This window comes from Thermobia domestica, chromosome 4 (genome assembly GCF_964235325.1).
Source record: "Thermobia domestica chromosome 4, izTheDome1.hap1.1, whole genome shotgun sequence".
Lineage (NCBI taxonomy): Eukaryota > Metazoa > Arthropoda > Insecta > Zygentoma > Lepismatidae > Thermobia > Thermobia domestica.
The window spans coordinates 194,311,764-194,327,578 of record NC_137457.1 but is presented as its reverse complement, the minus strand read 5'-3'; the positions used below and the strand labels follow the sequence as shown (position 1 = coordinate 194,327,578).

The 15,815-nt window shown below is 36.7% G+C and overlaps 1 protein-coding gene across 4 annotated transcripts in view; it reads right to left on the bottom strand.

Moving 5' to 3' along the window:
* Nucleotides 1-15,815, bottom strand: part of LOC145683423 (uncharacterized) — a 275,918-nt gene that overhangs the window by 45,017 nt on the left and 215,086 nt on the right. For all 4 annotated transcript variants that reach the window (XM_081754756.1, XM_081754759.1, XM_081754758.1 and 1 more), the window contains one exon: nucleotides 8,809-8,950. In XM_081754756.1, coding sequence (XP_081610882.1) covers nucleotides 8,809-8,950 — 142 coding nt within the window. The remainder of the gene's footprint in view (nucleotides 1-8,808; nucleotides 8,951-15,815) is intronic.

The following is a 15,815-nucleotide window of genomic DNA, read 5'->3' as shown; positions in this document are numbered from 1 at the left end:
CCTGAATAAAATAAGCAAGCGTAAAGTTATTCAATAACTGCAGATGTCACTATCTCACACGTTTATCTGTTTCGAAAACTCAAACACCACCTTAGATACTGTTATGTAAGGAATGGTATTTAGAATAAAAATTTATCCCTCGTACATAAGAAAATATCAGGATTCTTCAGAATTCTTAACGTTAGAGGCTACATATGGGAACCAGTATTCGTAAAGTTTGCCGTCACTCTCTATTACAACGGAATCTACATTCTTTTTTGATTGTTAGTTCTAAATCAAATTGGATTCTTTTTCATAGAACAGAAGGGGCAAAAGTATGCACGCGTACCCTTGCCCCATAGGTATCTGCGTACCCTTGCCCCCTCACTACACAATTGACTTTCCCGTGATGTTGTACAGCCAACTGTTGGAAGAAAGTCAATTTACTCCATCCTGTCAAACAATGGATATGTTAGAAACTAACGCTTTATAGTACTTTGAAATCGTTATAAAATTGTGTAAGTTATTCATTAACTTCTTATGTTCCAATATTATATCAAACTATAAGAAAAACATAAATATTTACCTAGATAGCTTGTAGTTTGCCGCAGCACCCTCAAACTTGTTTAGGTTCTAGACGCCATTAACATCAAACTCCACGTGACGCATTATTGCCATACGCGAATATATTCACCTGATTTTAGGGAATCGTATCCTTACCCCCCACGTACTCTTGCCCCCCTCTACTCTATCAGCTCTCCAACTTGAACGGCTTGTGAGATACTAAATTTTTCGCAAAAATTCGGACCCTCTTAGAATATGTAATATAATGAAATCGATACCGAATTTATGATAACTTCCTAGTTGAGATTGAGGCCTAAGTATATACCAAAAATCATTTCATTCGACTTTGCAATTTGGATATGATGATCATGCACACATAGTTACATTCAATTTTTTATATAATAATTCATATATTACACATGATTGAAACATTTTTCCCAGTAGTTAGCTCCTCTAAGAAATCACAGGCTGCGTCTCAAATAAGTCCAATTGCTATTATTACAGTTGCAAATATCAATATCTAAAATTGCCTGAAGTTCTTTTGTCAATAGAAACAAATGAAAAGAAAAAGGATGCTTTGAAAGAAGACAAATTCACCAGTGTTCAGAAGCTGTCTAAAATGCACTGAGCAGAATGAGTCTGTGGGTCGTAATACGTTGTTAAGTCAGAGTTAACTCGAACTCGAACTCGAGTTGCCTACTCAATAAGCAGACACCTTACCGACTTATCTACGGCACAACATGCAATTTGACGTTTCGAAGCTTTATTTCTAATGTGTGTGTTACGTAAAACCGCTACCAGATGTCAGTAGTGATGCGATCACCCATTTCGCAGTTACGAAATCACTCTTTTAACCCCCATTAATCCGATTTTTATATACCTACAATTCTCTCTCTCTCTCTCTCTCTCTCTCTCTCTCTCTATATATATATATATATATATATATATATAGAGAGAGAGAGAGAGAGAGAGAGTATAGATTAAGTAAGAGTATAGATTAAGTTATTCTTGATTTTAATCTACGGAACAAATGCTTTTAATGAAAACATGGGGCCTGTTGCCGTAGATAGCTAAAGGCCGTAAATAAAATTCAAACTTCAAGTGTAAGTGGGGTAACTACCGACAATGGCTGGTTTAAGACGTTTGATAGCGAGGGTAATGACTGGTTTATAAGCACATTTGCTATAGCGTGTGTAGGTAAGTGGTTACAGCGTCTGACTGTTATGCTAAGGGTCCGGGGTTCGAGTCTCGGCCTGGATGGAGTTACTTTTTTCCAAAGAATTAAACATTATAAATGATGTTCGCATTTGATGCTGAATGAGATTTATCCTATGAAGGGAGAAAAACCATGACGGATACAGGGGGCAGGAGGAAAGACGGACACTGTTTATCCTTAAATGTTAAAATTTAATTTATTCCCATCTCTTTTGCTCTTTCCTTTCCTTCTTTTCTCATTTTGTTTAGCTTTCCATACTTTTTCGGTCTCTGCATGATGCGTATTATTCTTTTCGTTTTCTTTGCATTAATTCCTATCTCTTTGATCTTAAAGTGAATGGATTTTCTGCAGATTTATCTCGTGGTTGTTTCTCTAAGTGATGCTCTCAGATAGTAATACTTTTTCCTCCAAATGGAGGAATATCCTGGCATGTTATGTTTTCGGGCACGTGTTTGCTGTCATGTTGGTTGTCCAACTATCAGACATCGAGTGAAACTATTCTGCTACTGGAAAAAGCTATCATTTCTTATGTATCCAACCTCCAGTTTCTACTGTCGTTGACTGTACAAGAACCAGAAAAAACACTCGCAAATAATGCATAATAATTGGTACTTTTAATGTCCGTATTGGAAAGTGCAACACTAATACAAATGGCAGTGAGAAAAATGCATCCAAAAATGCAATTACACATGCTCATCAGGCATAAGAAAATACCATAACGAAAGCATCGTGCAGGATCTACAACCCAAGGAAGGAAGGAGGGAAATGTTGAACGCAAGATGTCTCGCGAGTAGGTGTGGAGGAGTACCATGGCTGACAACAAGAATCATTGCTGATGGACAGCATTTCTAATTAGATTAGTTACAAGTTAAAACATAGCATTTGCCGAAAGGTGCATGAAGCTTTGGACGCACTCTCAGGTCTAGGAGGCCATTGCAACATTAACATCTCGAAGGTATTTAAGACAGAAAATTTCCGTAATTGGAGCTGGGTACAATGTAAGCTCCTCACTAGTTGCCTCTGTAAAATTTTGGAACGAATTCTAGTCCGCCGCATGCTCGTTCACCTTGCAACTCATAACCTACTTCCTATTCACCAAGCCGGTTTTCGACCTCATTTTAGTACGCTGGATCAACTATTATGACTATCCACGGCTATTTATAATCAATACAACACAGGTTTTCCTTCTTGTCTGGTAGCCTTTGATCTAGAGAAAGCTTTCGATAAAGTCTGGCACCCTGGTTTACTTTACAAACTACATAACTATCTACTACCTTCTTCATATATCAGGTTCATACATTCCTTCTTATTAGGGAGGCTAGCATATATCTCTATTAACGGAACACTCTCTCATCCGATCTTCCTACAATCTGGCGTTCCTCAAGGTTCGTCACTGTCTCCTCTATTACACTTATTGTATGTTGCCGACCTTGTTGTTCCACACAACATAAGCATATTTCAGTTTGCTGATGACACCGCCTTCTTCACGGTGGCCCGCACAGTGCAATCAATCAGTAAAACCATGCAAACGGCAATTGACGCATTCGTTCACTGGTGTAATATATGGCGGTTAAGTATTAATTCTACGAAAACTCAGGCTATTGTTTTCCTGCCACGTAGGCGCCGTTCACGAATATACAGGAATCCAAGTCGATTAAACCTTCAAGTAGATCATATACCTGTACTGGCGTCAAATACTCTGAATTATCTTGGTGTCATATTTGACTGCAAACTTACCTGGAATCCACACCTCACCAAGATCGTACGCCAAGCACAAAATCGGCTCAACCTACTCAAGCGCTTAGTCGGTACAACCTGGGGGCTAAAAGCTTTAACAGTACTTAATACTTACAAGGCCTTTATGCGCAGCACATTAACATATGACACACTACCTGGACATCCGCACCGCAAAAATTTTATCAGAAATTGGTTATCCTAGAGCGTCATGCTCTACGCCTAGCACATCGCATCAGCTTACCGCATTCGACACGGTTACTTTACGAGCTGATTGATTTTCCACCTTTACTGCATCATCTCGAACAGCTTCGTACTCGGTACGTTTGCAAGCGAATCGACCAGCACCATCCCATGTTACTTGATATCCTACGGTACGATCGGGATCACGACGCACCTCCAACTTACGTCGATACTCCTCTCCAGTATTTCATGACCTTCTATCATTTACAACTAGATGATGCTGCAGTGGATCCCGAAATCTTTCACATCTATGAACCACGTGAGCTTTCATCATTCATCTACCCATCATATGCACCGTAACTACCTAATAACATGGGCTTCCTCTGTCTTCATCAGTTCCTGAATCGCCCCAGGAACAGAAGATAACTTGCATTCATCAGTACTAACAAAACCCTGTGATGTGGCGTCCAGCGCACTGCATTCCATCTTAATCTACTTCTTTATGCACTGCATCCTGCACTCAAATCATTGAGTTTTGCTTCGCCATAATTCAGCACGGCATGCCAATAAATGTATTATTTTCTACAGTATTATTGTGGCACACTTGGCCTATCATCATATTATGTTTGATCCTCATTATATGTTACTTTTCACCCTTCAATCACCAATCTGTATGTATGTGTACTCAATAAATGAATAAATATTAAATATGTACAACTCTTAGACCTCTCACATTCAAGTGCAATCAACTTTTCTACCTATGAAGCACTTACCCGAAGAAAGGGCAAAACCCTTTAAACGGGACGAGGGACAAAAAAATGTAAGCTGAAGTGACAGTAGTACTGTGAAACAGAAGTGTACATTCAAAGTAAGCAAATTGTGCTGTGGAACAGACGACGTGGTGAGAATTGACTGCACTTAGTGGTGTGGAACAGAAACGGGAAAAGTGACTACAACTTGTGCTCTGTAAGACGGGAATACGTGTTTGAGGAGCAAGTGTATGTACGTATCAATAGACAGTGGTGTTTAGGACAGAAGTGAAACATGTACACGAATGCAGAATTAGCAGATATGCATTTCACATATGGGTTGGCGAATGGAAATGCACTAGAAGCACGGCGTCTGTACCAGGAGAGATACCCCGGACGTCACATTCCAGACAGAAAAACATTTGAATCCCTCCATCGCCGCCTGCGTGAGTATGGATGTTTTGCGCCTCATGCTGCTGGAAACAGTGGCAGACCAAGAGCTATGACTCCCGAAGTAGAAGAGCAGCTAGTGGATGCTTTTCGATACAATCCGCAGGACAGCACACGAGGAGTAGGTATGAGACTGCATGTACCTCACGCACAGATATGGCATGTTTGTCGGCAAGCGAACCTGTATCCGTATCACCTTCAGCGAGTGCAGGCTTTGTCGGCAGCCGATCATCAACCGAGAGTGCGCTTTTGCCAATGGTACCGCGAGCAGTGTGCCGTCAATCCAAACTTCGCATCTGCAATAGTGTTTACAGATGAGGCGCAGTTCACACGTGACGGCATCTTCAATTTCCATAATGCACATGTCTGGTCGCGTGATAATCCTCATGCAATCAGTGAAAGAAGACATGAACAACAGTTTGCTCTAAATGTGTGGTGTGGTATTGTCGGCGACACTTTCATACATACTCCCACCGAGTCTGACCGGAAACAACTATCGAGACTTCTTGGAAACCCACATCCCAGGTGTACTGGATACTGTACCCCTGGCTCTGCGTCCAATGTTACATTTTATGCATGACGGTGCGCCCGCGTATTTCAGTGTTACAGCCCGGCAGTATCTAAATGCCGTATTCCCTGGTAGATGCATAGGGCGTGGAGGACCAGTTGCTTGGCATCCACGTTCACCAGATCTAAATCCATTGGACTATTACATGTGGGGACATTTAAAGTCGTTGGTCTACGCATCTGCTGTGGATACTGAGGAGACGCTTCGTATTCGTATCGAAGCAGCTTGCCAGCGACTACGGAACACCCCTGGTACTTGGGCACGCGTTCGTTCATCCATGCGGCGACGGGCTGCAGCTTGCATTCGAGCAGAAGGAGGACATTTTCAGCACTTACTGTAAGGTACTGCAGTATCGATTTTGTGGCGCTGGTGATGCACACAATTTACTGTTTGTGGTTGTAACTCTTGTTTGATGATGGTTCTTTGCACTTTATGACTATGTGTCGTTTTGCTTTTCTCACTGCCATTTGTATTAGTGCTGCACTTTCTAATACGGACATTAAAAGTACAACTTATTATGCATTATTTGGGAGTGTTTTTTTCTGATTCTTGTACCATTCAACGCGCAATCGGCTTAATTAATTTCGTTCGAACCTGTGGTGCATATTCTTTCACACACGACACTCTGGTAATACGTCGGGAAACCGTTCCGGACAGAAGGTGACTATTTCACACCGTCAGGTGGTGTCAGTGGCTATAGCTCTGTAACGATGCATTTCCAGACATATGTTCATATGAACGTTTTTACTTCTCTACCCGTAAGGAATCTGCCCCTGAATTTTTGCCGTGTCTTTTTTTGAAACTATATCTATATCTATATCTATATCTATATCTATATCTATATATATCTATATATATCTATATATATATATATATATATATATATATATATATATATATATATATATATATATATGTGTGTGTGTGTGTGTGTGTGTGTGTGTACTTCTTCTATCGAATCGTCATTATTTCTAATAAATTTTTATACATCATAATGGTAGTTTTACAATACAAATATCTGCTGTAAGATGTTGATTATACGAAATTAAAATATTGAAATTATGATTTACGAGTGTTAAACAAAATAAAATCATTTTTTCTTATTTTCTGTTATAAAAATAATCTTCATAAGGAACTTTATGTAGTTATTTCATTACACAGGCAGCCTACATGTGAAGAAATAGTGGACTTTTCTCTTTCTGAAATTGATAAATTCACAAAAGTTTCTTCTCAATTTCTTGTTACAATTTAAATATTGGAATGGGATATTTGTTCTCTACGAACTCGATGTATGTTCCCTGCACTTTACACACACACAAACAGAAAAAAAGAGAGAGAGAGAGAGAGAGAAACACCGTATATTTTTACTTCCCAACTTCAAATATTAGAAAATATTCTGGTTTCCGAAAGCTAATTGGAAAATGATAATTTTTTGCTGTCTAACTTTCCTCTACGGGAATTTAATTTTATAGCTGAATGTGCAGTTAAATATAGCGGACAATTTTCCACCAAACATCACTATACATAATATCTAAAATTGTCCGGATTATGAAAAGTTTTTTCATTTGTTTCTACATCGTGATGAAAATTTTCCGATTTATGAAAGTTCCTTTCACTTGTTTGTACAAAGCAATAGAACTTTCCGATTCATAAAAAGTTGGTTTACTTTTTGCTTGAAAATGATGAAAATTTTCCGAATCACAAGTTCTTCAATTTTTCCGTATTAGAAAGAAAATTTTTCGATTCATGAAAAAATGTTTAACTTGTTCCTACATAGTACTGAAAATTGTCTGAGCCATGAAAATTTTCAGATTCTTTAAACGATCTTTCACTTTTTAACATTTCTATACATGAATTCAATCAATTTTATGAATACTGAGGAATTGTTACTTGATCACTGATATTTGTTAAGAACGGAAAATTTTCCGGAAAAATATAGAAGAAAATTTTCCACCTCACATCACGGCTAAACAACGACGTAGGAATGTTCTAGCAAAACGTGCCACGTAAATCTACTGTTCCCGTGTAAAGGAGCAACGTTGGAACACGGGAACAGTAGATTTACGTGGCAGGTTTTGCTAGAACATTTGAGGAAAATTCCGAAGAAATAGATAAGTACGGTATACCCAGAAGTACATTTTGCCATCAGTATGAAGATTTTAGCAAATAGTTTTTAAAGTTGCAAAAGTCTGGCCTGATGCAAAACTTACAAAACAACTTACAAAACAACTTCCCTAACGGACAGTCAGAGTACGTGGCTTGATATCTCAATAAGTTCTAAGATATCTCTTTCAGTTAGTGTGTGATGAAGACAACGTTAAGTTGTCCAAACTGTTACACTGAAATTTAGTTTTTAATAAACAAGTGTATATACTCTGGTCAGAAGTGTTTATTATTTCTTTAGTAAGTTAATTAAGTGTAGTCTGTATTTGAACTAAAGGATTTCTACTTCTGCATTGGTTATGGCCGTCCGTAGATTTTTTCACAAGACTAAGCTAAGTTTCCAGTCCTTTTATTATTATTATTAATTATGGCTTTTTGTATTTAAGACTTAGCTCCATATGAAGAAGGAGAAAAAAAATCGCCGAAAGGCTGGTTTGTATGGCACCATCTTCATATTCGCCACAGGACGTAGTTTTCGCCAAAACAAAGCATATACAAAACGAAAGAACAAGAAAAAGAAGTAATTGCTTTTGTATCCTACTTACCATCGAGTATTACAAAACTGATATTTTTAGTAAAGAAGATGGAAACGTAATGAAATGAGGTAAATATTAGAGAATTAAATTTAGAAAATATTGCTTATAGCAAGACACTTAATTTAACTTGTCTTCAGTTCCATGCAATGGCCACGGTGTCTCCTTAATCCCCCTTCCCCCTGCGGACATCCGTTGCATTGGCTATATTATTGTTGGATAGAGTAGGTGCTAGTGTCTTCCCCCTTTGTGAACATAATGACTGATGCGACTCGACGAATGTGTCAATAATTTGCGATTCGAAGGCGTTAAGTGCTTGCCTTATGGCCAACAAAATTAAAGAAATACTTCATTACCTTTCAATCCTGTAGAGATGGCTATTTTAAATCAATTGTTCTTCAGAGGTGAAATAAAATAAAAATAAATGGATGAAAAATAAACAATTTTCAAAGTGAATTTTTATTACCGGTGTATTGCAATGTAGGCCTATACATAGTGATTTATTTGAGAAATTAAATGCTAACGAATCTTATAAACTACATCCGTCCAGGTTGTATATTTATACACACAACCATCCTCAGTAGAACTATCGACTGTGTGTTTAATGCCACACTCATCTGTAAATGGTTAAAAAGTACATACAATAAACGATGAACATTATTTACTCACCAGTAAGAATAACAATAACTCCTAACACCAGGTAATAAATACCAAATGGCACAAAGATTAATGAAGCAATAATATTTAAGACAGCAACAACGATTTCCAATGGTTTCAGAATCATCCATGGAAGCATCAGAAAGCGTTCTTCCTTTAAGAAAGAAAGGAAAGGACAATGATTAGAAAAGTGAATTTTAAGATAGTCCATAGCATTAGTAGCGGTCAAAAGTCATAATAGTGAACCTGAATAATCCATTTATCAATAACTTTAAACTAAAGATAGATTATCTACATGATTTTACATTTTTGTATAATTATCCTATACATTCATTTGCTTTAAAATGCTACTGAAATCTCTAATATTTTACACAGTATGAAAGTCTTAAAAATTTTATGAGGTCATCTCAACTTTACTCATCTATCGCGAGATTGAGACTGCAAAATCAAAGACGTTCTGGAGTTGATGGACTGTCATTTTGGTTGGCGTAAACATTGAACGAGGTGGAGTAGCAGTAGGTCATTTCCAATTAAACTTGAGTTACGTTGAAGATAGTTGAAGCTAAGTTCATTTGAGGTTGAATTTAAAGAGAATTAAATAAGGTTGATAGTTTGAAAGCAAGAAGTGACAAAAAATGAAGTTTTATTCCGGACATCTTATCAAATCTATCAGAACCTAAACTTATAATTATTATCTACATGTGAAATTCAGGAGATAAGACTTTACATTATTCCATTACATGATTATAGTTAAGGTGGATTTGATTGGTAGATTGAAGAATTAACATAATTGGTCGAAACCAAGGTTTTGAGTCTAGTTTTTATGAGACACGGGAAAGAGAACCATTGCTTGAACCTTATATTATTCTCACAGGAAACGTGTCTCATCCAAGGATACGAGGAGGCACAAACTAAGTTTAATGGGCAAGGGTTAATATCATGTTGAAATGTTTAAGCAACTATACTTAGGGAGAGGTTAAGATTGAGAAATTAGATCAATTTTAAGAAAAGATTTAGTGAATTTCGAAATATTCATCAACGTCCTGAAATCTTGGATTGCATTAGAGTTTAAAGCCACGTTTAGCACCGACGCTATGTGAGACGTGGACCTACAGCTCAACTTGGTATTTGAACTGCATGAGTTCCCACTGGGAACTAAACATGGGGTTTCGGTGCCAAAGATGTGTACACCTACACATAGCCACAAACGAGCTCCTCATCGAATTTTGTGAAAAGTATTTTGATAGCATATTGTCTTATGTTTACGAGCATTTTAAATTTATAGTGTTTTCTTTACCTTGTGTATATTCAATAAGTGTAGTTATACACACATTCGTTTGAAATTATTCTACTAGTAGTGAATTCAATTCCTTGCGGCAATAGCCCATAAAAGATCTACAGGCTGAAATTTTCACTACTCCCTCTGGATGTTGATGGATCTGAAGTATATGCACCATAATACCTGAAGGTATACACGACTCCAAATGTGCATTACCACCTGCAATTCTTTTCCCACAAATAATAAACAACCCAAAAAGAAACACCGCTGGGTTGGTTGAGAAATAGAAAGGTGTTAAACCAAACATCAATTTTGTTACAAATATATCAGTGTGGCAAACTGCAAATATGAGAATAAAATAAATTGTTAAGAATGACGGTTTTATTATTCAGAGGCAAATGGATACATAAAAGGTTACAAAATGATCTTATTTAAGCAGTTCAAACAAGATGAATGGTAAGAAATAGATATCAGAATAAAACAGTTTCTTTCCATTAAAAAAAAAACTCGTAAAAAAGAAAAAAGGTTACATAATGTAAAGGATTAATATAAATGCCTAACAGCACAACAACAAACATCCATAAAAAACGGAGAGACAAACACAGACTAAGGGACACTATTGGTTTAGGAGACTCGCGGGACTCCAATGTAAGATAAATGGGACCGTAGTTGTGAACCCAATTCTTATAATAATAATAATAATAATAATAATAATAATAATAATAATAATAATAATAATAATAATAATAATAATAATAATAATAATAATAATTATTATTATTATTATTATTATTATTATTGAAACTCGTTTCCTTTCCAAATCTTTGATTCTGCCTAAGAGTATGTATGCTTATATCGGTCATATGAGGGGCGATCGCCCCCCAAGAAGACGAAACTTTATTATTTTATGTATCTAAATAAAACTTATCCCAAAGTTTGGAGCCCTTAAAAGTAGCAGTATGACAACCCCCCCCCCCAGAAGTCGGTCCTGGATTCACCCCTGGGTCATATGTGCAGTTTTTGTCAATAAGTGGTCTCAAAGGCCAAATGGGATGAAAATCTCCGAGAGAGAGGAACAAAAAAATTTCTTATGTCAAATTCTAGGTCAAAGTTCGAAGCACTTGCATTTGACAGGTGCTTTTTTCCTTCTTTTTTTTTTCGGGAACAAAAAAGTTTTGGCGCCTAAGAAATTATAGTATATAATATTGCAAATTTGAAAGTGGATTTATTACATTGCAATTTGTGGTAATAAAGAAATTGTTATTGGAAGATATTATTGTAAAAATTAAGTTTTGTATCTTCTTCCGTCGCAAGTCTTGGGGGCCCCTATGCCTCGCCCCGCCCCCAAGATCGATATCCAAAATTTAGGATATGGATATCGATGTTGATATATTTGCGATATCGAATATTGATATGTATAAATATCGATATCAACGATACCGATATATCGACCTATCACACAGGCCTAGATCCTAGAAATGACGCTTGAAATAGACTGGAATCAATAATCAAAATCTAAATATGTTCTTGCATTTCTGTACCCAAGGTTGAGGGGAAGAAGCTGAAGCCGAACAAACATTTTAAGCCCAAAAAGTTTATTAAAATAAAAGTAGTTATGCTTCCCCTTAATAGAACACTATTACTATCTATCTTTCAATCCTGTTTCTGATTGTCATCAGAAATTAGCGACAGTACACATACTTTATATAGTGTAGAATATAATCCATAATTTTTCACAACTAAGAAAACCAAAAGATGAAATTCCTGTAATATTAAAGTGGAATGTTCTACAAAATAATCATAATTCATTGTCCTTATTTCTGTCAGTGATTTTGACAGACTCAGAACTACAAGACTAATAGAACTAGAAATGAGAGATTTAATTCCTTTTTTCTCTCTCAGACTGAAAGACTTCTGCAATTTGCTGAGATTGTCATTTTTTAAAATATAAGTTCCTATCCTAGGCTAATTCTGGCTACCGGGGTTTCGAGGTAATCAGTTTCCGAAAGTGTAAAGTTTCGACTCTCAAATCTCGACAGTTTGTTAAAGGAGATGTTAGGGACTAAATTTTGCTCCCAATACATGTAGTTAATGTGTGTCATTCTGCTCGCGGAGCCACCAATGCTTCCGGAGCTCCCTGCCAAGTGGCTATGGTACCGTTAAGATGGCTTTGTTGCTCTCCGTTGTCAAGTACACACAACATATTGCGATACAGGTATATCCATGGACTCCGTAAGGGAGGGTATGGCCTCTCCCTAACAAATAAATGAATAGTTTGTATTAAGTTTCCGGGTATAAGCAAATATTTTCTGAAATTAATGTTGCAGTAGTTCCTTTATTTATTTACTTATTTTTACGTTTACAACTTCTGTTGTAAAAATAGATATTATGTTCAGGGAGTATTCTGCAACACCCCGAACACTCCTGACCCTACCCCAAATTTCACTGGGGGCGCGGTGGCTCAGTGGTAGAGCGTTCACCTCTGGTGCTTGGGGTCCCGGGTTCGATCCCAGCCCCCGCCAAGTGAACTTTGTGGTGGACAAACACCGTGCTCGTGGGTTTTCTCGGGGTTCTCCCGTTTCCTCCCACATTCTTCATTCCACCATTTCACTCATCTCTCATTATCACCGTCTCCTTTAGCCTAACCGGCATAACCGTGGGACGTAAAACTCAAAGATTTGATTTCATTTCATTTCAAATTTCACTACACACACACACACACACACCTTTGCGTAAAAATATTGTTTTCTTTCAGTTTGTGTAAAAATACATATAATTATTCAGGGTGCACACCCTCCTTTATTTTAAACACCTCACTAAGTAAAAGTTCCTGGCGTTCTCACTGATTAGGTCGTGTGACACTACCGAAAATACCGAGATTGTATCAAATAAATCTGCCTCAGTGCGACTTCTTTGCATATCATTTCTCTTATCACAAAACAAGAGGACAAATTTTGCTCTCTCCGATTTTTTTAGTCGTCAAGAAAACCGAATGTATACTAGTGCTTACTGTATACATATTAACATGTGTGTGCATGTGTTCGTGTTTTTTAATATGTTAATTAATAATAAGTAGCCTTAATTTCGGACCTTGCATTCATTAAGAAAGTAAGTAATTACCATAATTTCTAACATATATAGTAGTCAAAGTGCATTTGAATTTTAAATAGTAACATTAAAGAAATTCATCTTCATCCATCAATATTGAGAAATTTGCAGAGAGGGCTCCTTCTGAATTTCCGTTATATTTCACAATTTTTTTTTACCTCTAAACAATCGAAATTAAAATGCTATTTGTGTGGTCACATACAGAATAAAATTTCAAAAGTTTAAACTTATTACTAGAAATTAATACTGTCATCCATTTCGAACATTTAGAAAGCACTTAGTTTCTAATGAATTGAAATTTCATTTATTTTCGATAGTATGAAACGTTGTAAATAATTGTAAATTTTTATAACTATTCTCGAAATAGATTTGTATACAACCAAAGGTAATTTTGTCAAGTTTAACAATACTAATATAAGCCTCTTGAAAAAGCTCTTATTTGTAAAAGATTACTAATGATCGGTTTTGGCTGTTGCAATGGTCTGTCCAAGCATCTTGATAAAAAAAATTATCGTAGTACGGCAAAAGCTGCTTTTCTTATGTGTATAAAAAAATAGTGCTGAGGTGAATGTACGGAAGGGGAGCGTCGAATTCTACTTCGTTCCTGGCACAAAAATTTCTAGCTACGGCTCTAATTGACAGCGACCAAGGGGGCCCCAAAATTTTTAAAAATTATTGGAAACATTTTCACCATAAAAGTTTAAAAAGACATGAGATGAGTACTCCTATATGATTCATGGACTCATTTGAACATGTTGAGACGGCCCATCACAAAAGTTTTGGTGGGGCCGCATTGTATTTCCTGCTCCAGGTCCCCCAATGGTCTTAATCCGGCCCTGTATATTTTCTATACGGAAACAACGGTGCTGTAAAATGTAAATTATTACTTAATTTCAAGTTATGGCATCATTTGAGATTTCAATTTAGCTGAATACTTCAATATTAGCAAAAGTATAAAATAGAGTGGGAAATCAGGAAGCTATCAAGGGTTGAATTACGAAAAATGAGAAAGGCTGTTCTCACAACATCATGGCATATCGTCCTCCTTGACGCGCCTCTTCTCTGTTGCGCTCTTGCACTTTGGCCCAGGATTAGCTGACTGTATTGCCGGTACTCGACATGTTTTCTTCCTTCGTTCCCTTAGTCCCGTATGCAAGGAGTGCGTGACGAGTGGCTTTTTGTTCATGTACCGCTACTTACGATACGAGGCAGAGGGCCCACTAAAAATTCCACCGTCAAGGGCCCAACGGGAAATTTCCCGATTTCCTGCCTAGCCAGTACAGCCATGTCTGTAAAGGGACACGTACAGATGTTCTGAGGAATGACAAGGAAATTCATGCTCATATGTGAATGATGCGCTGTGTAGAGAGCGCAGGTTCAGCTAGTGTATTTTAAAATTCATGCACTGTCTGTTTCCATTTGATTTATTTCTCTGAACAAGAATGTTAGGAATAATTTTAAAAAATAGATCAAAAGATTGGGATCTTGGCCAAGAATTTTAGGAATGTCCCCCCTCCAAAAAATGGATCAAAAGATTGCGATCTTGGCCAATAATTAGTTTTTGTTTAAGGGACCACACAGTTTTTGAATGGCCTCTAAATCGAGTCTTCATATTTTCTACGGAGAAGCACATCACACTGATTAAAGTGTTAGTTTGGGTTTGGATGCATTATATGTAGCTCTCCAGATATAAGGCGTAAACTTTACAAGAAAAATTTTGATTGAAATATATTGGATCTTTTGTTCGAAAAATTAGCTGCTATAAGCAACGAACAGGCAGAACATTTTTCAGATCATTTTTCACCAGAACATTTTGTAGATGGAAAAACGTTATAAAGGGAAAACAAAAATCACTTTGCGGCATGAATGAAAAAGATTGTTCAAGATGGTGATGCATTTTGTGTATGTGTGTGTGTGGAATAAAGCACGTTTTTGATTTATCCGACTTTACTTGCCAAATATGAAAAATACTCGCTACTGGAAAGCAGGCGAGGGATTTTTCAAGCCATATTATATATATATTAGTTCTATAGACCTTGGTACAAGTTAGTTGTAAACCTGGGGCCCCGCACCACCTAAGGTATGGCTTACGCTACCTATTAGGTCTATTTTAACGTATATAATGTATTTCACATCAGTACGTTTAATGAACACTTCCGAATTTGCAACCGAAGCATCAGAAAGACAGAATGTGTGTTAAACATTTGGCATGATCCTAGATGTGTCTCGGAACTTTTCAGTTTACTGGAAATTCAATATTTAATTTGACCATCAAGTTTGGTATTCATTTTGAAAGTGACTTAATGAATTTTTAAAGCATACTTTACGTATATGTTTGAATAATCGTGTCAAACAATTTTGAAAAACAAACGTTATTTCTATATTGCTGTTGGATTTCTGGAAAGGGAACTTTATAATGTTAGTTTTTTTTCTTACTATGTTTAGATCCAATATTTTTATTCTGTGCTTCCCTTTCTTTTTCTTTTTTATCTTCTTTTCTCTCTCTGGAAAGAAAGAGAGCCTCTAACAGATATCTATTCAAAAACAAATAGTAATAGCTTTCTATTAAGGGGGAAGTATAACTAGTTTTATTTTAATAAATTTTCTTGGTTTAAAATATTTGTTCGGCTTC